General features: G+C 44.9%; 1 protein-coding gene and 1 long non-coding RNA gene across 2 annotated transcripts in view; both read right to left on the reverse strand.

Moving 5' to 3' along the window:
- LOC5508393 (ER degradation-enhancing alpha-mannosidase-like protein 3) overlaps positions 1-20,777 on the reverse strand; it is a 42,042-nt gene that overhangs the window by 5,950 nt on the left and 15,315 nt on the right. Inside the window, exons 14-22 of the mRNA XM_048731183.1 lie at positions 20,314-20,476; positions 17,565-17,743; positions 16,496-16,625; positions 11,363-11,447; positions 10,504-10,619; positions 10,051-10,170; positions 5,533-5,578; positions 2,073-2,258; positions 1,423-1,643 (exon numbers count right to left, since the gene is read on the reverse strand). Coding sequence (XP_048587140.1) covers positions 1,423-1,643; positions 2,073-2,258; positions 5,533-5,578; positions 10,051-10,170; positions 10,504-10,619; positions 11,363-11,447; positions 16,496-16,625; positions 17,565-17,743; positions 20,314-20,476 — 1,246 coding nt within the window. The remainder of the gene's footprint in view (positions 1-1,422; positions 1,644-2,072; positions 2,259-5,532; positions 5,579-10,050; positions 10,171-10,503; positions 10,620-11,362; positions 11,448-16,495; positions 16,626-17,564; positions 17,744-20,313; positions 20,477-20,777) is intronic.
- On the reverse strand, positions 6,108-7,373 carry LOC125570126. Its single transcript, XR_007312489.1, has 2 exons — positions 6,748-7,373; positions 6,108-6,672 (listed from the first exon to the last, which is right to left on the reverse strand). It is a non-coding gene; the product is annotated as an uncharacterized LOC125570126 (long non-coding RNA).

A 20,777-nucleotide genomic window follows, 5' to 3' on the forward strand; every position in this document is an offset into this window, starting at 1 on the left:
CACATTTCAGCCTGCCGGCTCAGAGTCCCGGCTCAAGTATTGTCACTTACCCTAGCCTCCGCTTGCAAGAGTGCCCCGGCTCAAGTATTGTCACTTATCCTAGCCTCCGCTTGTAAGAGTGCCCCGGCTCAAGTATTGAGCACTTACCCTTGTCACTTACCTTGTCAAGTATTGTCATTCAGGGAACTTTTAGCTTAAAACAATAAGTCAAAAACGATGCCACATTTCAGCCTGCCGGCTCAGAGTCCCGGCTCAAGTATTGTCACTTACCCTAGCCTCTGCTTGTAAGAGTGCCCCGGCTCAAGTATTGTCACTTATCCTAGCCTCCGCTTGTAAGAGTGCCCCGGCTCAAGTATTGTCACTTACCCTAGCCTCCGCTTGTAAGAGTGCCCCGGCTCAAGTATTGTCACTTACCCCAGCCTCTGATTGCAAGAGTGCCCCGGCTCAAGTATTGTCACTTACCCTAGCCTTTGCTTGCAAGAGAGCCCCGGCTCAAGTATTGTCACTTACCCTAGCCTCCGCTTGCAAGAGTGCCCTGGCTCAAGTATTGTCACTTACCCTAGCCTCCGCTTGCAAGAGTGCCCTGGCTCAAGTATTGTCACTTACCCTAGCCTCTGCTTGCAAGAGTGCCCCAGCTCAAGTATTGTTACTTACCCTAGCCTCCGCTTGCAAGAGTGCCCCGGCTCAAGTATTTTCACTTACCCTAGCCTCCGCTTGCAAGAGTGCCCCGGCTCAAGTATTTTCACTTACCCTAGCCTCCGCTTGCAAGAGTACCCCGGCTCAAGTATTGTCACTTACCCTAGCCTCCGCTTGCAAGAGTGCCCCGGCTCAAGTATTGTCACTTACCCTAGCCTCCGCTTGCAAGAGTGCCCCGGCTCAAGTATTGTCACTTACCCTAGCCTCCGCTTGCAAGAGTGCCCCGGCTCAAGTATTGTCACTTACCCTAGCCTCTGCTTGCAAGAGTGCCCCGGCTCAAGTATTGTCACTTACCCTAGCCTCTGCTTGCAAGAGTGCCCCGGCTCAAGTATTGTCACTTACCCCAGCCTCCGCTTGTAAGAGTGCCCCGGCTCAAGTATTGTCACTTACCCTAGCCTCCGCTTGCAAGAGTGCCCCGGCTCAAGTATTGTCACTTACCCTAGCCTCCGCTTGCAAGAGTGCCCCGGCTCAAGTATTGTCACTTACCCTAGCCTCCGCTTGCAAGAGTGCCCCGGCTCAAGTATTGTCACTTACCCTAGCCTCTGCTTGCAAGAGTGCCCCGGCTCAAGTATTGTCACTTACCCTAGCCTCCGCTTGCAAGAGTGCCCCGGCTCAAGTATTGTCACTTACCCTAGCCTCCGCTTGCAAGAGTGCCCCGGCTCAAGTATTGTCACTTACCCTAGCCTCTGCTTGCAAGAGTGCCCCGGCTCAAGTATTGTCACTTACCCTAGCCTCCGCTTGCAAGAGTGCTTCTTCTTCCTCTACTCGCTTCTTCAGCTCCTCGACTTGGGCCGTTACTGGGTCTTGCACCTTGCCTTCCGTTCCGACCTGCGCCCCTGATGGGGCCTTCACCTTGTCCTCTGGGACCTGGGCCTTTGCAGAGGGCTGTTTCCCTTCTGCCTCATTGCTACGCTTCTCCTGTGAGGCAGGTTTTTCTCCAGCTTTAACTGAAGATGAATTACAGTATGAGGAAAGTCGAGTGGAATCCCACGAGCAAAATTTATATTAGCTTAAAATCCAAGATGTTATCCAGCTACCTGACAGATTTTTTTTTCCAGAATAAAACACAAACCACAGTCTTGCATGCTCACGACTGACGGACTAGGAGAAGATAGCCAATCAGCACAGTTAAACCATACAACAGACCTCTCAAGCAGACATCCTCTATACAAAAGGACACATTCCAAAGCCCTGACTTTAAATTCTTAAGTCAAACTCTGTAAATAAAACCTCCATTAAGGGGAAACCCCATTACAATGGACAAGTTTTTAGTCTTAGGGTGTTTATTATAGCAGAAACCTCATTATAACAGACAAGTTTTCTGTCTCAGGGTGTTTATTATAGCGGAAACCCCATTATAATGGACAAGTACTTACTTGCTTTGGCGGCGACTCTGACGCTCAGGGTGCGGCTAGTATCCTCTACCGCTGTGATGGCCCTCATTAGGATTTGTCCCTCCTGGTGGAAGAGCAGCACAGCAGGGATACGCACATCGTTACTCGTCCCATCCCCTGCCATGGCGAATATGGGCTGAGAGTCACTCGAACTGCCGTCATTATTATCTAAAGGAAATAAAAGTGTAGCAATTGTGTAGCACGAATGAACATTGCAAGGTGATCCCCGTTGATTTACCATTCAAATTCCACTCGAATACATATGCTTCAAGAAACTTGCTACTTTATCGTTTCTATTTGGATTAGTGGATTGAAACAAAATGATTTTTCTAATTAGGAAATTAGGTAAAATGGTCGGTTCCTGTGTCCTTTCCGAAACCCTGTGAACCATCCACCTTGTAGATTGGATTGTGAGTTGGCCAGACACAAGAAACCCTGTGAACCATCCCCCTTGTAGATTGGATTGTGAGTTGGCCAGACACAAGAAACCCTGTGAACCATCCACCTTGTAGATTGGATTGTGAGTTGGCCAGACACAAGAAACCCTGTGGACCATCCACCTTGTAGATTGGATTGTGAATTGGCCAGACACAAGAAACCCTGTGAACCATCCACCTTGTAGACTGGATTGTGAGTTGGCCAGACACAAGAAACTCTGTGAACCATCCACCTTGCAGATTGGATTGTGACTTGGCCAGACACAAGAAACCCTGTGAACCATCTACCTTGTAGATTGGATTGTGAGTTGGCCAGACACAAGAAACCCTGTGAACCATCAACCTTGTAGATTGGATTGTGGGTTGGCCAGACACAAGAAACCCTGTGAACCATCCACCTTGTGGATTGGATTGTGACTTGGCCAGACTCAAGAAACCCTGTGAACCATCCACCTTGTAGATTGGGTTGTGAGTTGGCCAGACACAAGAAACCCTGTGAACCATCTACCTTGTAGATTTGATTGTGAGTTGGCCAGACACAAGAAACCCTGTGAACCATCTACCTTGTAGATTGGATTGTGACTTGGCCAGACACAAGAAACCCTGTGAACCATCTACCTTGTAGATTGCATTGTGACTTGGCCAGACACAAGAAACCCTGTGAACCATCAACCTTGTAGACTGGATTGTGAATTGGCCAGACACAAGAAACCCTGTGAACCATCTACCTTGTAGATTTGATTGTGAGTTGGCCAGACACAAGAAACCCTGTGAACCATCCACCTTGTAGACTGGATTGTGAGTTGGCAAGACACAAGAAACCCTGTGAACCATATACCTTGTAGATTTGATTGTGAGTTGGCCAGACACAAGAAAGCCTGTCAACCATCTACCTTGTAGATTGGATTGTGAGTTGGCCAGACACAAGAAACCCTGTGAACCATCCACCTTGTAGATTGGATTGTGAGTTGGCCAGACACAAGAAACCCTGTGAACCATCTACCTTGTAGATTGGGTTGTGAGTTGGCCAGACACAAGAAACCCTGTGAACCATCTACCTTGTAGATTTGATTGTGAGTTGGCCAGACACAAGAAACCCTGTGAACCATCCACCTTGTAGATTGGATTGTAAATTGGCCAGACACAAGAAACCCTGTTAACCATCCACCTTGTAGACTGGATTGTGAGTTGGCCAGACACAAGAAACCCTGTTAACCATCCACCTTGTAGATTGGATTGTGAGTTGGCCAGACACAAGAAACCCTGTGAACCATCCACCTTGTAGATTGGATTGTGAGTTGGCCAGACACAAGAAACCCTGTGAACCATCCCCCTTGTAGATTGGATTGTGAGTTGGCCAGACACAAGAAACCCTGTGAACCATCCACCTTGTAGATTGGATTGTGAGTTGGCCAGACACAAGAAACCCTGTGAACCATACATCTTGTAGATTGGATTGTGAGTTGGCCAGACACAAGAAACCCTGTGAACCATCCACCTTGTAGATTGGATTGTGAATTGGCCAGACACAAGAAACCCTGTGAACCATCGACCTTGTAGATTGGATTGTGAGTTGGCCAGACACAAGAAACCCTGTTAACCATCCACCTTGTAGATTGGATTGTGACTTGGGCAGACACAATAAACCCTGTGAACCATCCACCTTGTAGATTGGATTGTGACTTGGCCAGACACAAGAAACCCTGTGAACCATCTATCTTGTAGATTGGATTGTGACTTGGCCAGACACAAGAAACCCTGTGAACCATCCACCTTGTAGATTGGATTGTGAGTTGGCCAGACACAAGAAACCCTGTGAACCATCTACCTTGTAGATTGGGTTGTGAGTTGGCCAGACACAAGAAACCCTGTGAACCATCTACCTTGTAGACTGGATTGTGACTTGGCCAGACACAAGAAACCCTGTGAACCATCTACCTTGTAGATTGGATTGTGACTTGGCCAGACACAAGAAACCCTGTGAACCATCTACCTTGCTGATTTGATTGTGAGTTGGCCAGACACAAGAAACCCTGTGAACCATCCACCTTGTAAATTGGATTGTGAGTTGGCCAGACACAAAAAACCCTGTGAACCATCCACCTTGTAGATTGGATTGTGAGTTGGCCAGACACAAGAAACCCTGTGAACCATCCACCTTGTAGATTGGATTGTGAGTTGGCCAGACACAAGAAACCCTGTGAACCATCCACCTTTTAGATTGGATTGTGAATTGGCCAGACTCAAGAAAGCCTGTGAACCATCTACCTTGTAGATTGGATTGTGAGTTGGCCAGACACAAGAAACCCTGTGAACCATCCACCTAGTAGATTGGATGGTGAGTTGGCCAGACACAAGAAACCCTGTGAACCATCTACCTTGTAGATTGGATTGTGTGTTGGCCAGACACAAAAAACCCTGTGAACCATCTACCTTGTAGATTGGATTGTGAGTTGGCCAGACACAAGAAACCCTGTGAACCATCCACCTTGTAGATTGGATTGTGACTTGGCCAGACACAAGAAACCTTGTGAACCATCTACCTTGTAGATTTGGTTGTGAGTTGGCCAGACACAAGAAACCCTGTGAACCATCTACCTTGTAGATTGGATTGTGAGTTGGCCAGACACTAGAAACTCTGTGAACCATCTACCTTGTAGATTGGATTGTGACTTGGCCAGACACAAGAAACCCTGTGAACCATCTACCTTGTAGATTTGATTGTGAGTTGGCCAGACACAAATCAAACTCCTACATCAGAAACTGTGTACCACTAGGCAACCATGGTTTGCCTCCACAGCATAGCTAAGGTTGTCCCTCTAATATCAAGCTGCTGAGTGAATCGTGGCCCACGGAAAACTCAGGACATAGCCCCTTTAACTGCCTTTCTCTAGGGTAGAGTCGCTAAAACACTATATATAGTATTGTATAAAGTACTCCATATATAAATACAATACTAAAATATATACAATACTAGATTGCATACTAAGATAGGGGTAACTTACCTATGATAATCACGGCGAGTGCACCTGCTTTCTGGGCATTTCTAGCCTGAGGAAAAATATGACCGTGTCACTAGGGAGAACCCTACCATAACCTACATGTGGTAAAGATTGTGTTAACCTCCCTCAGTATTATGACCGTGTCGCTAGGAAGAACCCTACAATAACCTACATGTGGTAAAGATTGTGTTAACCTCCCTCAGTATTATGACCGTGTCACTAGGAAGAACCCTACCATAACCTATATGTGGTAAAGATTGTGTTAACCTCCCTCAGTATGATGACCGTGTCGCTAGGAAGAACCCTACCATAACCTACATGTGGTAAAGATTGTGTTAACCTCCCTCAGTATTATGACCGTGTCGCTAGGAAGAACCCTACCATAACCTAAATGTGGTAAAGATTGTGTTAACCTCCCTCAGTATTATGACCGTGTCACTAGGGAGAACCCTACCATAACCTACATGTGGTAAAGATTGTGTTAACCTCCCTCAGTATTATGACCGTGTCACTAGGGAGAACCCTACCATAACCTACATGTGGTAAAGATTGTGTTAACCTCCCTCAGTATGATGACCGTGTCGCTAGGAAGAACCCTACCATAACCTACATGTGGTAAAGATTGTGTTAACCTCCCTCAGTATTATGACCGTGTCGCTAGGAAGAACCCTACCATAACCTACATGTGGTAAAGATTGTGTTAACCTCCCTCAGTATTATGACCGTGTCGCTAGGAAGAACCCTACAATAACCTACATGTGGTAAAGATTGTGTTAACCTCCCTCAGTATTATAACCGTGTCACTAGGAAGAACCCTACCATAACCTAAATGTGGTAAAGATTGTGTTAACCTCCCTCAGTATTATGACCGTGTCGCTAGGAAGAACCCTACCATAACCTACATGTGGTAAAGATTGTGTTAACCTCCCTCAGTATTATGACCGTGTCGCTAGGAAGAACCCTACCATAACCTACATGTGGTAAAGATTGTGTTAACCTCCCTCAGTATTATGACCGTGTCGCTAGGAAGAACCCTACAATAACCTACATGTGGTAAAGATTGTGTTAACCTCCCTCAGTATTATGACCGTGTCACTAGGAAGAACCCTACCATAACCTACATGTGGTAAAGATTGTGTTAACCTCCCTCAGTATTATGACCGTGTCGCTAGGAAGAACCCTACAATAACCTACATTGTTTTACAAGATTGTTTTAACCTCCCTCAGTGTTAGCCTGTACAGCAGGGGAAGAAGGGTTTTAAAAATACCCCTGCATTACCTTGCTTGTCGTTTTGTTAACCTCTCCCTTTTTAGCTAGAAAACGGCGGACCTCAGAGGGGGAATTAGGAATATCCCTAACAATACCCCATGGGGTAAAGCTTTCATCACTACAGTAAAAGAAGAACAGTAAAAGCCTTTTCTATAAACACACACCTCCCCCCTCCTATATGCAAGTATGTACCTTGTCTTTAAACACTCTCTCTCTCTTCTCTAAGATGACCTGTTTGTCTAAACATGCTCTCTCCCCTCTCTAAGATGACCGGTTTGTCTATAAAAATGCTCTCTCCCCTCTCTAAGATGACCAGTAAGTATGTACCTTGTCTATTAACATGCTCTCTCCCCTCTCTAAGATGACCAGTAAGTATGTATCTTGTCTATAAACATGCTCTCTCCCCTCTCTAAGATGACCAGTAAGTATGTACCTTGTCAATAAACATGCACTCTCCCCTCTCTAAGATGACTGGTTTGTCTATAAAAATGCTCTCTCCCCTCTCTAAGATGACCAGTAAGTATGTACCTTGTCTATTAACATGCTCTCTTCCCTCTCTAAGATGACCAGTAAGTATGTACCTTGTCTATAAACATGAACTCTCCCCTCTCTAAGATGACTGGTAAGTATGTACCTTGTCTTTAAACATGCACTCTCCCCTCTCTAAGATGACCAGTAAGTATGTACCTTGTCTATAAACATGCTCTCTTCCCTCTCTAAGATGACCAGTAAGTATGTACCTTGTCTATAAACATGCTCTCTCCCCTCTCTAAGATGACTGGTAAGTATGTACCTTGTCTATAAACATGCTCTCTCCTCTCTCTAAGATGACCGGTAAGTATGTACCTTGTCTATTAACATGCTCTCTCCCCTCTCTAAGATGACCAGTAAGTATGTACCTTGTCTATAATTATGCTCTCTCCCCTCTCTAAGATGACCGGCAAGTATGTACCTTGTCTATAAACATGCTCTCTCCCCTCTCTAAGATGACTGGTAAGTATGTACCTTGTCTATTACCATGCTCTCTTCCCTCTCTAAGATGACTGGTAAGTATGTACCTTGTCTATTAACATGCTCTCTTCCCTCTCTAAGATGACTGGTTTGTCTATAAATATGCTCTCTCCCCTCTTTAAGATGACCGGCAAGTATGTACCTTGTCTATAAATATGCTCTCTTCCCTCTCTAAGATGACCAGTAAGTATGTACCTTGTCTATAAACATGCTCTTTCCCCTCTCTAAGATGACCAGTAAGTATGTACCTTGTCTATTAACATGCTCTCTTCCCTCTCTAAGATGACCAGTAAGTATGTACCTTGTCTATAAACATGCACTCTCCCCTCTCTAAGATGACCAGTAAGTATGTACCTTGTCTATAAACATGCTCTCTCACCTCTCTAAGATGACCAGTAAGTATGTACCTTGTCTATTAACAAGCTCTCTCCCCTCTCTAAGATGACCAGTAAGTATGTCCCTTGTCTATAAACATGCTCTCTCCCCTCTCTAAGGTGACCAGTGAGTATGTACCTTGTCTATAAACATGCTTTCTCCCCTCTCTAAGATGACCAGTAAGTATGTCCCTTGTCTATAAATACGCTCTCTCCCCTCTCTAAGATGACCAGTAAGTATGTCCCTTGTCTATAAATACGCTCTCTCCCCTCTCTAAGATGACCTGTCAGTATGTATCTTGTCTATAAATATGCTCTCTCCCCTCTGTAAGATGACTGGTAAGTATGTACCTTGTCTACAAACATGCTCTCTTCCCTCTCTAAGATGACCTGTAAGTATGTACCTTGTATATAAACATGCTCTTTTCCCCCTGTAAGATGACCTGTAAGTATGTACCTTGTCTATAAACATGCACTCTCCCCTCTCTAAGATGACTGGTAAGTATGTACCTTGTCTATTAACACGTTCTCTCCCCTCTCTAAGATGACCAGTAAGTATGTATCTTGTCTATAAACATGCTCTCTCCCTTCTATAAGATGACCAGTAAGTATGTATGTTGTCTATAAACATGCACTCTCCCCTCTCTAAGATGACCAGTAAGTATGTACCTTGTCTATAAACATGCTCTCTCCCCTCTCTAAGATGACCGGTAAGTATGTACCTTGTCTATTAACACACTCTCTCCCCTCTCTAAGATGACCGGTAAGTATGTACCTTGTCTATAAACATGCTCTCTCCCCTCTCTAAGATGACTGGTAAGTATGTACCTTGTCTATAAACATGCTCTCTCCTCTCTCTAAGATGACCGGTAAGTATGTACCTTGTCTATTAACATGCTCTCTCCCCTCTCTAAGATGACCAGTAAGTATGTACCTTGTCTATAAACATGCTCTCTCCCCTCTCTAAGATGACCAGTAAGTATGTACCTTGTCTATAAACATGCTCTCTCCCCTCTCTAGGATGACCGGTAAGTATGTACCTTGTCTATTAACATGCTCTCTCCCCTCTCTAAGATGACCAGTAAGTATGTACCTTGTCTATAAACATGCTCTCTCCCCTCTCTAAGATGACTGGTTTGTCTATAAACATGCTCTCTCCTCTCTCTAAGATGACCGGTAAGTATGTACCTTGTCTATTAACATGCTCTCTCCCCTCTCTAAGATGACCAGTAAGTATGTACCTTGTCTATAAACATGCTCTCTCCCCTCTCTAAGATGACCAGTAAGTATGTATCTTGTCTATAAATATGCTCTCTCCCCTCTTTAAGATGACCAGTAAGTATGTACCTTGTCTATAAATATGCTCTCTCCCCTCTCTAAGATGACCTGTAAGTATGTACCTTGTCTATTAACATGCTCTCTTCCCTCTCTAAGATGACCAGTAAGTATGAACCTTGTCTATAAACATGCTCTCTCCCCTCTCTAAGATGACCAGTAAGTATGTACCTTGTCTATAAATATGCTCTCTCCCCTCTTTACGATGACCAGCAAGTATGTACCTTGTCTATTAACATGCTCTCTTCCCTCTCTAAGATGACCAGTAAGTATGTACCTTGTCTATAAACATGCTCTCTCCTCTCTCTAAGATGACCGGCAAGTATGTACCTTGTCTATTAACATGCTCTCTCCCCTCTCTAAGATGACCAGTAAGTATGTACCTTGTCTATAAACATGCTCTCTCCCCTCTCTAAGATGACTGGTTTGTCTATAAACATGCTGTCTTCCCTCTCTAAGATGACCAGTAAGTATGTACCTTGTCTATAAACATGCTCTCTCCTCTCTCTAAGATGACCAGTAAGTATGTACCTTGTCTATAAACATGCACTCTCCCCTCTCTAGGATGACTATCCGGTGTTTGGCTTCCTCCTGGTTCAGCAGAGGCACACAACCCTTTATGGGATCTGCCACAACAACTTCTGCCCCAACCTACAAAAAAACAATGCCATTATTGGTGTTTTCGCTATTGCAACTACTGTATTGCTGTTATTTGGTAGTAATTGTTGTTGCTGCTTTTTGTCATGGTGTTGCATGTTGCACTTTAATGGACCCTAAGGTAGCCATGGTGTTGCATGTTGCACTGTAATGGACCCTAAGGTAGCCATGGTGTTGCATGTTGCACTGTAATGGACCCTAAGGTATCCATGGTGTTGCATGTTGCACTGTAATGGACCCTGAGGTGGCCATGGTGTTGCATGTTGCACTGTAATGGGCCTAAGGTAGCCATGGTGTTGCATGTTCCGCTGCAGTAATGGACCATACCCCGACATCTCCTTTGCTCAGATCCAAACCAAACTGGGCAGGTCCAGCATTAAGGGTGATGCTGCCGTCATATGGAGGGGACATAAGCTGGACAACACGCGGCTTGTGCACAATATCTGCGAGTGTACAAACATCAATTAGTGCTTCACCCATGTGGCCCTAAAACGACCTAAATTTACTGCAAGGTCCAAAATGTCAACAGATTTGGATACTCATGGATCTATCTAGTGTGCACATAGCGACTCATCATTAGCCATTGAAAAATGTGCCTGAAAATTTACTCCTAGAGCTAAAATGTCATGATGTATCATAAGCCATTTATCCCCTATGAGGCCCTAAAATGATCTAAATATACTTCAAGGTTTGAAACAGCTCAGATTTGGAAATTTCAAGATCTAGGGGAATCTTAAGGGGAATCTTAAGGATGTTTAAGTACCAGCTTTGAAAGAGATCTAGATGGAATTACTAGATACCATGACAAATTTTGCATTCACACTAGAGCAGAAACATGAAAAACACACTCTATGCGTACTATATTCAATACGCTTTCCTCTACAAAGTAATGACGGCTGAGTTACCCCAAAGACGTCACAAATAACCATGTCATAAATATGTCATTAGTGGGCAAAACATAATATATCAATACTCAATGTATCATGACAGTGTGATATGCTAGTAGATGAAACCTGGTATCAGGGAAACATGGCCAAAAAAGTGCAAGACGATAGCAGATTTTCCTGGCTGGGACAGAGACAACGGCCAGTTGAATAATGGCTTGTGAACACATGGAAACATAAAGAACTTATGTATTTAGCTGGTTTAATTCCATGTCCAATCAACAGAAAACTTGAACTCCTACCTCCTTGATCATTGCGCTGTTTTGCAAGCTCTATCATTTCCTGCATAAATTTAATGCCTTCCTCGGCCTCTTGCTGAGAGAACGCCTGGGGAAAAACAATCACACATTTATTGTAGAGGTTTTTAGCAGCAGTCTTAGCTTGACTAGACTATGCAATACAACCAGAGGCATCAGATAGTGTGTGAGGGAAAGACCACTCCCACCAGAGGCATCAGATAGTGTGTGAGGGAAAGACTACCCCCACCAGAGGCATCAGATAATGTGTGAGGGAAAGACCACTCCCACCAGAGGCATCAGATAGTGTGCAAAGGTAAGACCACTCCCACCCGAGGCATCAGATAGTGTGCAAAGGAAAGACCACTCCCACCCGAGGCATCAGATAGTGTGCAAAGGTAAGACCACTCCCACCAGAGGCATCAGATAGTGTGTGAGGGAAAGACCACTCCCACCAGAAGCATCAGATAGTGTGTGAGGGAAAGACCACTCCCACCAGAGGCATCAGATAGTGTGTGAGGGAAAGACCACTCCCACCAGAGGCATCAGATAGTGTGCAAAGGTAAGACCACTCCCACCCGAGGCATCAGATAGTGTGCAAAGGAAAGACCACTCCCACCCGAGGCATCAGATAGTGTGCAAAGGTAAGACCACTCCCACCAGAGGCATCAGATAGTGTGTGAGGGAAAGACCACTCCCACCAGAAGCATCAGATAGTGTGTGAGGGAAAGACCACTCCCACCAGAGGCATCAGATAGTGTGTGAGGGAAAGACCACTCCCACCAGAGGCATCAGATAGTGTGTGAGGGAAAGACTACTCCCACCAGAGGCATCAGATAGTGTGTGAGGGAAAGACCACTCCCACCCGAGGCATCAGATAGTGTGTGAGGGAAAGACCACTCCCACCAGAGGCATCAGATAGTGTGAGGGAAAGACCACTCCCACCAGAGGCATCAGATAGTGTGTGAGGGAAAGACCACTCCCACCAGAGGCATCAGATAGTGTGTGAGGGAAAGACCACTCCCACCAGAGGCATCAGATAGTGTGCAAAGGTAAGACCACTCCCACCAGAGGCATCAGATAGTGTGTGAGGGAAAGACCACTCCCACCAGAGGCATCAGATAGTGTGTGAGGGAAAGACTACTCCCACCAGAGGCATCAGATAGTGTGTGAGGGAAAGACCACTCCCACCAGAGGCATCAGATAGTGTGCAAAGGTAAGACCACTCCCACCCGAGGCATCAGATAGTGTGTGAGGGAAAGACCACTCCCACCAGAGGCATCAGATAGTGTGTGAGGGAAAGACCACTCCCACCCGAGGCATCAGATAGTGTTAGGGAAAGACCACTCCCACCAGAGGCATCAGATAGTGTGTGAGGGAAAGACCACTCCCACCAGAGGCATCAGATAGTGTGTAAGGGAAAGACCACTCCCACCAGAGGCATCAGATAGTGTGTGAGGGAAAGACCACTCCCACCAGAGGCATCAGATAGTGTGCAAAGGTAAGACCACTCCCACCAGAGGCATCAGATAGTGTGTGAGGGAAAGACCACTCCCACCAGAGGCATCAGATAGTGTGTGAGGGAAAGACCACTCCCACCCGAGGCATCAGATAGTGTTAGGGAAAGACCACTCCCACCAGAGGCATCAGATAGTGTGTGAGGGAAAGACCACTCCCACCAGAGGCATCAGATAGTGTGTAAGGGAAAGACCACTCCCACCAGAGGCATCAGATAGTGTGTGAGGGAAAGACCACTCCCACCAGAGGCATCAGATAGTGTGCAAAGGTAAGACCACTCCCACCAGAGGCATCAGATAGTGTGTGAGGGAAAGACCACTCCCACCAGAGGCATCAGATAGTGTGTGAGGGAAAGACTACTCCCACCAGAGGCATCAGATAGTGTGTGAGGGAAAGACCACTCCCACCAGAGGCATCAGATAGTGTTAGGGAAAGACCACTCCCACCAGAGGCATCAGATAGTGTGTGAGGGAAAGACCACTCCCACCAGAGGCATCAGATAGTGTGTGAGGGAAAGACTACTCCCACCAGAGGCATCAGATAGTGTGTGAGGGAAAGACCACTCCCACCAGAGGCATCAGATAGTGTGTGAGGGAAAGACCACTCCCACCAGAGGCATCAGATAGTGTGCAAAGGTAAGACTACTCCCACCAGAGGCATCAGATAGTGTGTAAGGGAAAGACCACTCCCACCAGAGGCATCAGATAGTGTGCAAAGGTAAGACCACTCCCACCAGAGGCATCAGATAGTGTGTGAGGGAAAGACCACTCCCACCAGAGGCATCAGATAGTGTGTGAGGGAAAGACCACTCCCACCCGAGGCATCAGATAGTGTTAGGGAAAGACCACTCCCACCAGAGGCATCAGATAGTGTGTGAGGGAAAGACCACTCCCACCAGAGGCATCAGATAGTGTGTAAGGGAAAGACCACTCCCACCAGAGGCATCAGATAGTGTGTGAGGGAAAGACCACTCCCACCAGAGGCATCAGATAGTGTGCAAAGGTAAGACCACTCCCACCAGAGGCATCAGATAGTGTGTGAGGGAAAGACCACTCCCACCAGAGGCATCAGATAGTGTGTGAGGGAAAGACTACTCCCACCAGAGGCATCAGATAGTGTGTGAGGGAAAGACCACTCCCACCAGAGGCATCAGATAGTGTGAGGGAAAGACCACTCCCACCAGAGGCATCAGATAGTGTGCAAAGGTAAGACCACTCCCACCAGAGGCATCAGATAGTGTGCAAAGGTAAGACCACTCCCACCAGAGGCATCAGATAGTGTGTGAGGGAAAGACCACTCCCACCAGAGGCATCAGATAGTGTGTGAGGGAAAGACTACTCCCACCAGAGGCATCAGATAGTGTGTGAGGGAAAGACCACTCCCACCAGAGGCATCAGATAGTGTGTGAGGGAAAGACCACTCCCACCAGAGGCATCAGATAGTGTGCAAAGGTAAGACCACTCCCACCAGAGGCATCAGATAGTGTGTGAGGGAAAGACCACTCCCACCAGAGGCATCAGATAGTGTGTGAGGGAAAGACCACTCCCACCAGAGGCATCAGATAGTGTGCAAAGGTAAGACCACTCCCACCAGAGGCATCAGATAGTGTGTGAGGGAAAGACCACTCCCACCAGAGGCATCAGATAGTGTGTGAGGGAAAGACCACTCCCACCCGAGGCATCAGATAGTGTGTGAGGGAAAGACCACTCCCACCCGAGGCATCAGATAGTGTGCAAAGGTAAGACTACTCCCACCAGAGGCATCAGATAGTGTGTGAGGGAAAGACCACTCCCACCAGAGGCATCAGATAGTGTGTGAGGGAAAGACCACTCCCACCAGAGGCATCAGATAGTGTGAGGGAAAGACCACTCCCACCAGAGGCATCAGATAGTGTGTGAGGGAAAGACCACTCCCACCAGAGGCATCAGATAGTGTGTGAGGGAAAGACTACTCCCACCAGAGGCATCAGATAGTGTGAGGGAAAGACCACTCCCACCAGAGGCATCAGATAGTGTGTGAGGGAAAGACCACTCCCACCAGAGGCATCAGATAGTGTGCAAAGGTAAGACCACTCCCACCCGAGGCATCAGATAGTGTGTGAGGGAAAGACCACTCCCACCAGAGGCATCAGATAGTGTGTGAGGGAAAGACTACTCCCACCAGAGGCATCAGATAGTGTGAGGGAAAGACCACTCCCACCAGAGGCATCAGATAGTGTGTGAGGGAAAGACCACTCCCACCAAAGGCATCAGATAGTGTGCAAAGGTAAGACCACTCCCACTCGAGGCATCAGATAGTGTGTGAGGGAAAGACCACTCCCACCAGAGGCATCAGATAGTGTGTGAGGGAAAGACCACTCCCACCAGAGGCATCAGATAGTGTGTGAGGGAAAGACTACTCCCACCAGAGGCATCAGATAGTGTGTGAGGGAAAGACTACCCCCACCAGAGGCATCAGATGGTGTGTGAGGGAAAGACCACTCCCACCAGAGGCATCAGATAGTGTTAGGGAAAGACCACTCCCACCAGAGGCATCAGATAGTGTTAGGGAAAGACCACTCCCACCAGAGGCATCAGATAGTGTGTGAGGGAAAGACCACTCCCACCAGAGGCATCAGATGGTGTGTGAGGAAAAGACCACTCCCACCAGAGGCATCAGATAGTGTGTAAGGGAAAGACCACTCCCACCAGAGGCATCAGATAGTGTGAGGGAAAGACCACTCCCACCAGAGGCATCAGATAGTGTGAGGGAAAGACTACTCCCACCAGAGGCATCAGATGGTGTGTGAGGGAAAGACCACTCCCACCAGAGGCATCAGATAGTGTGTAAGGGAAAGACCACTCCCACCAGAGGCATCAGATAGTGTGAGGGAAAGACCACTCCCACCAGAGGCATCAGATAGTGTGTAAGGGAAAGACCACTCCCACCAGAGGCATCAGATAGTGTGTAAGGGAAAGACCACTCCCACCAGAGGCATCAGATAGTGTAAGGGAAAGACCACTCCCACCAGAGGCATCAGATAGTGTGCAAAGGAAAGACCTGAAGTTACCGATGAGGACAAATAAGGAGTGTTACGGATGAGGACAAATAAGGAGTGTTACCAATGACGACAATTAAGGAGTGTTACCGATGACGACAATTAAGGAGTGTTACCGATGAGGACAAATAAGGAGTGTTACCGATGAGGACAAATAAGGAGTGTTACCGATGAGGACAAATAAGGAGGGTTACAGATGAGGACAAATAAGGAGTGTTACAGATGAGGACAAATAAGGAGTGTTACCAACGAGGACAAATAAGGAGTGTTACCGATGAGGACAAATAAGGAGTGTTACCAATGAGGACAAATAAGGAGTGTTACTAATGAGGACAAATAAGGAGTGTTACCGATGAGGACAAATAAGGAATGTTACCAATGAGGACAAATAAGGAGTGTTACCAATGAGGACAAATAAGGAGTGTTACCAATGAGGACAAATAAGGAGTGTTACCAATGAGGACAAATAAGGAGTGTTACCAATGAGGACAAATAAGGAGTGTTACCGATGAGGACAAATAAGGAGTGTTACAGATGAGGACAAATAAGGAGGGTTACCGATGAGGACAAATAAGGAGTGTTACCGATGAAGCAGTGTGCATCAGCTGTATCTTGCCCTCCTTGGTCTGTGCCACTGTGATACCCATGGACTTGAGCAGTGACAGGTGTTCAGAATTACCAGGAACAAACTGCTCCGCACGAAGTCGGGGAGGTCTGAGGCACAGAATGCACACAATAGATAACTACAAAATGACGTTGTTGTACACTATTTGTTGGGTGTTCGTACCAAGACATCTAGGGAAAGAAGGGGGTCTTTGGGAGGGATATTCTCGACCACAGAAGTTCTTTTCATCAAGCAACGGCGAATTACAATGTTTACTTTTCGAAATGATGTTCAATCATGATGGGTTTATATGGGTCTGTTGATTTGGATACAAGCCCTTAACAACACAATTTAGACGAAGCAATGATTAGATTCTTGTTTGTTTGTAAAGAACACGGTAGCAGAATACAGATGTTATCGGGCCGACTTTCTGTGGTTAATAAAAGGAATAAAAATCATAGAGAAATAATACTTACGTTTAAAGGCCCTGTAAACCCCTAGTTTCAAACAAACTATTTTGTCGATATTTAACAGAATTTCTGGTGTATATTATGAATATCGAGGTCTTATTGCCCATTTTGGCCTAAAAGTTGACATTTTGGCGATTGCAATTTTAATTCCGGTCGAATATATGGCGGAAGTCAGTTTACCCTACATACTTGAACTAGTAGTTTCTACTAGTAGGGCATGCTACTGTGATCATGCCTGATACCTGAATGTTTTTTGTGGTATCACAGTGTAACTATTTCAAATATACTGTAGCTACAACAGGAAACTACAGTATGTACAATGCTTCATTTCCAATGCATTACTTCTACATTTATCAGATTTCTGCGCGATGAATGTACAATTGGTCATGAAAATTAGTTTGTGGATTCACCTTTGTACCATCAAATACACTACTTTATTTCATGAGGGTTGCATATTGACCCTTTTAATATATGGACCTCCCAAAAGACAATGTACCATGCCTCATATCCAGGTATTTTGCATCATGCTGTACATCATTTCATCTGTTGTTTAGTGAAGTCTATATTGTTGACCCTTACTTATCCGAGGAGAAGCTGAATGAGCCTTTGGCTTGCTTTGGACAGCTTCCCTGTGTCTTGAGCAGCATCTGTCGCCGCACCTCCTCGGCATATTTCACCTTGCCCTCAGGGTGGACAGAGTTAGGGCAAGTGAAGTCATACTCATTCTCAGAGCTCAATGCCAGGTTATACCGAATTTGCTAGAGAGATGAGAAACAATGACATTCAGTGAAAGCAACACGGTGAACTTCTCAGAGCTCAATGTCAGGTTATACCGAATTTGCTAGAGAGATGAGAAACAATGACATTCAGTGAAAGCAACACGGTGAACTTCTCAGAGCTCAATGTCAGGTTATACCGAATTTGCTAGAGAAATGAGAAACAATGAAATTCAGTGAAAGCAACAAGGTGAACTTCTCAGAGCTCAATGTCAGGTTATACCGAATTTGCTAGAGAAATGAGAAACAATGACATTCAGTGAAAGCAAACTTCTCAGAGCTCAATGTCAGGTTATACCGAATTTGATAGAGAAATCAGAAACAATGACATTCAGTGCAAGCAACACGGTGAACTTCTCAGAGCTCAATGTCAGGTTATACCGAATTTGCTAGAGAAATGAGAAACAATGAAATTCAGTGAAAGCAACACGGTGAACTTCTCAGAGCTCAATGTCAGGTTATACCGAATTTGCTAGAGAAATGAGAAACAATGAAATTCAGTGAAAGCAACACAGTGAACTTCTCAGAGCTCAATGTCAGGTTATACCGAATTTGATAGAGAAATCAGAAACAATGAAATTCAGTGAAAGCAACATGGTGAACTTCTCAGAGCTCAATGTCAGGTTATACCGAATTTGCTAGAGAAATCAGAAACAATGAAATTCAGTGAAAGCAACACAGTGAACTTCTCAGAGCTCAATGTCAGGTTATACCGAATTTGATAGAGAAATGAGAAACAATGAAATTCAGTGAAAGCAACATGGTGAACTTCTCAGAGCTCAATGTCAGGTTATACCGAATTTGATAGAGAAATGAGAAACAATGAAATTCAGTGAAAGCAACACAGTGAACTTCTCAGAGCTCAATGTCAGGTTATACCGAATTTGCTAGAGAAATGAGAAACAATGAAATTCAGTGAAAGCAACATGGTGAACTTCTCAGAGCTCAATGTCAGGTTATACCGAATTTGATAGAGAAATCAGAAACAATGACATTCAGTGAAAGCAACACCGTTAACTTCTCAGAGTTCAATGCCAGGTTATACCGAATTTGCTAGAGAAATGAGAAACAATGACATTCAGTGAAAGCAAACTTCTCAGAGCTCAATGTCAGGTTATACCGAATTTGCTAGAGAGATGAGAAACAATGACATTCAGTGAAAGCAACATGGTGAACTTCTCAGAGCTCAATGTCAGGTTATACCGAATTTGCTAGAGAAATGAGAAACAATGACATTCAGTGAAAGCAACATGGTGAACTTCTCAGAACTCAATGCCAGGTGATACCGAATTTGCTAGAGAAATGAGAAACAATGAAATTCAGTGAAAGCAACACGGTGAACTTCTCAGAGCTCAATGCCAGGTGATACCGAATTTGCTAGAGAAATGAGAAACAATGACATTCAGTGAAAGCAACACAGTGAACTTCTCAGAGCTCAATGTCAGGTTATACCGAATTTGATAGAGAAATCAGAAACAATGACATTCAGTGAAAGCAACACGGTGAACTTCTCAGAGCTCAATGCCAGGTGATACCGAATTTGCTAGAGAAATCAGAAACAATGACATTCAGTGAAAGCAACACGGTGAACTTCTCAGAGCTCAATGCCAGGTGATACCGAATTTGCTAGAGAAATGAGAAACAATGACATTCAGTGAAAGCAACACGGTGAACTTCTCAGAGCTCAATGTCAGGTTATACCGAATTTGATAGAGAAATCAGAAACAATGACATTCAGTGAAAGCAACACGGTGAACTTCTCAGAGCTCAATGCCAGGTGATACCGAATTTGCTAGAGAAATCAGAAACAATGACATTCAGTGAAAGCAACACGGTGAACTTCTCAGAGCTTAATGTCAGGTTATACCGAATTTGATAGAGAAATGAGAAACAATGAAATTCAGTGAAAGCAACATGGTGAACTTCTCAGAGCTCAATGTCAGGTTATACCGAATTTGATAGAGAAATCAGAAACAATGACATTCAGTGAAAGCAACACGGTGAACTTCTCAGAGCTCAATGCCAGGTGATACCGAATTTGCTAGAGAAATCAGAAACAATGACATTCAGTGAAAGCAACACGGTGAACTTCTCAGAGCTTAATGTCAGGTTATACCGAATTTGCTAGAGAAATGAGAAACAATGAAATTCAGTGAAAGCAACATGGTGAACTTCTCAGAGCTCAATGTCAGGTTATACCGAATTTGATAGAGAAATCAGAAACAATGACATTCAGTGAAAGCAACACGGTGAACTTCTCAGAGCTCAATGCCAGGTGATACCGAATTTGCTAGAGAAATCAGAAACAATGACATTCAGTGAAAGCAACACGGTGAACTTCTCAGAGCTTAATGTCAGGTTATACCGAATTTGCTAGAGAAATCAGAAACAATGACATTCAGTGAAAGCATCACGGTGAACTTCTCAGAGCTCAATGTCAGGTTATACCGAATTTGCTAGAGAAATAAAAAAAAAAAACATGGGCATGGAAATGTGGCTAATATATAGGTGCTTTATAAATACTATAATGTATTTATTATAAATTGCCTTGCCTCATATGCAGTACCATTTGGAGACACGCTTGACAGGCTGAGGGGAAGCAAGTGGGCCTCTGTAGTGAGTATGAAGTCATTCATTGGGAGGGTCCATTCACTCTTATCCGTAAAGAGGAGGTACAGGTATTTGAACGTCTCAGCCAGGACAAATGAATCCATCCTATGCAGCAAAAAGTAACAGTTCATTTTAATTTACTTCCTTACATTAGAGTTATGTCTTGTATATTTTTTATAAAGTAAAGGAGGCTAAAGAAATAAAACATTAGCTTTACAGAAGGAGATCTAAACAACAGTATTCTGCGTTATCTCACACTTTGGGGGTAAATGAGTTCCTCTATAGACATGACAGTACATTCTCCTTACAAATGTAGACTCTAGTAGTGATACAGTTTACAATGATAAGTTTGCTGCACAGTTTATGGTATTCCTTGTGTAGTATATGAGCATTACATAATTTCAAA

The sequence above is a fragment of the Nematostella vectensis genome, chromosome 8 (genome assembly GCF_932526225.1).
Source record: "Nematostella vectensis chromosome 8, jaNemVect1.1, whole genome shotgun sequence".
Lineage (NCBI taxonomy): Eukaryota > Metazoa > Cnidaria > Anthozoa > Actiniaria > Edwardsiidae > Nematostella > Nematostella vectensis.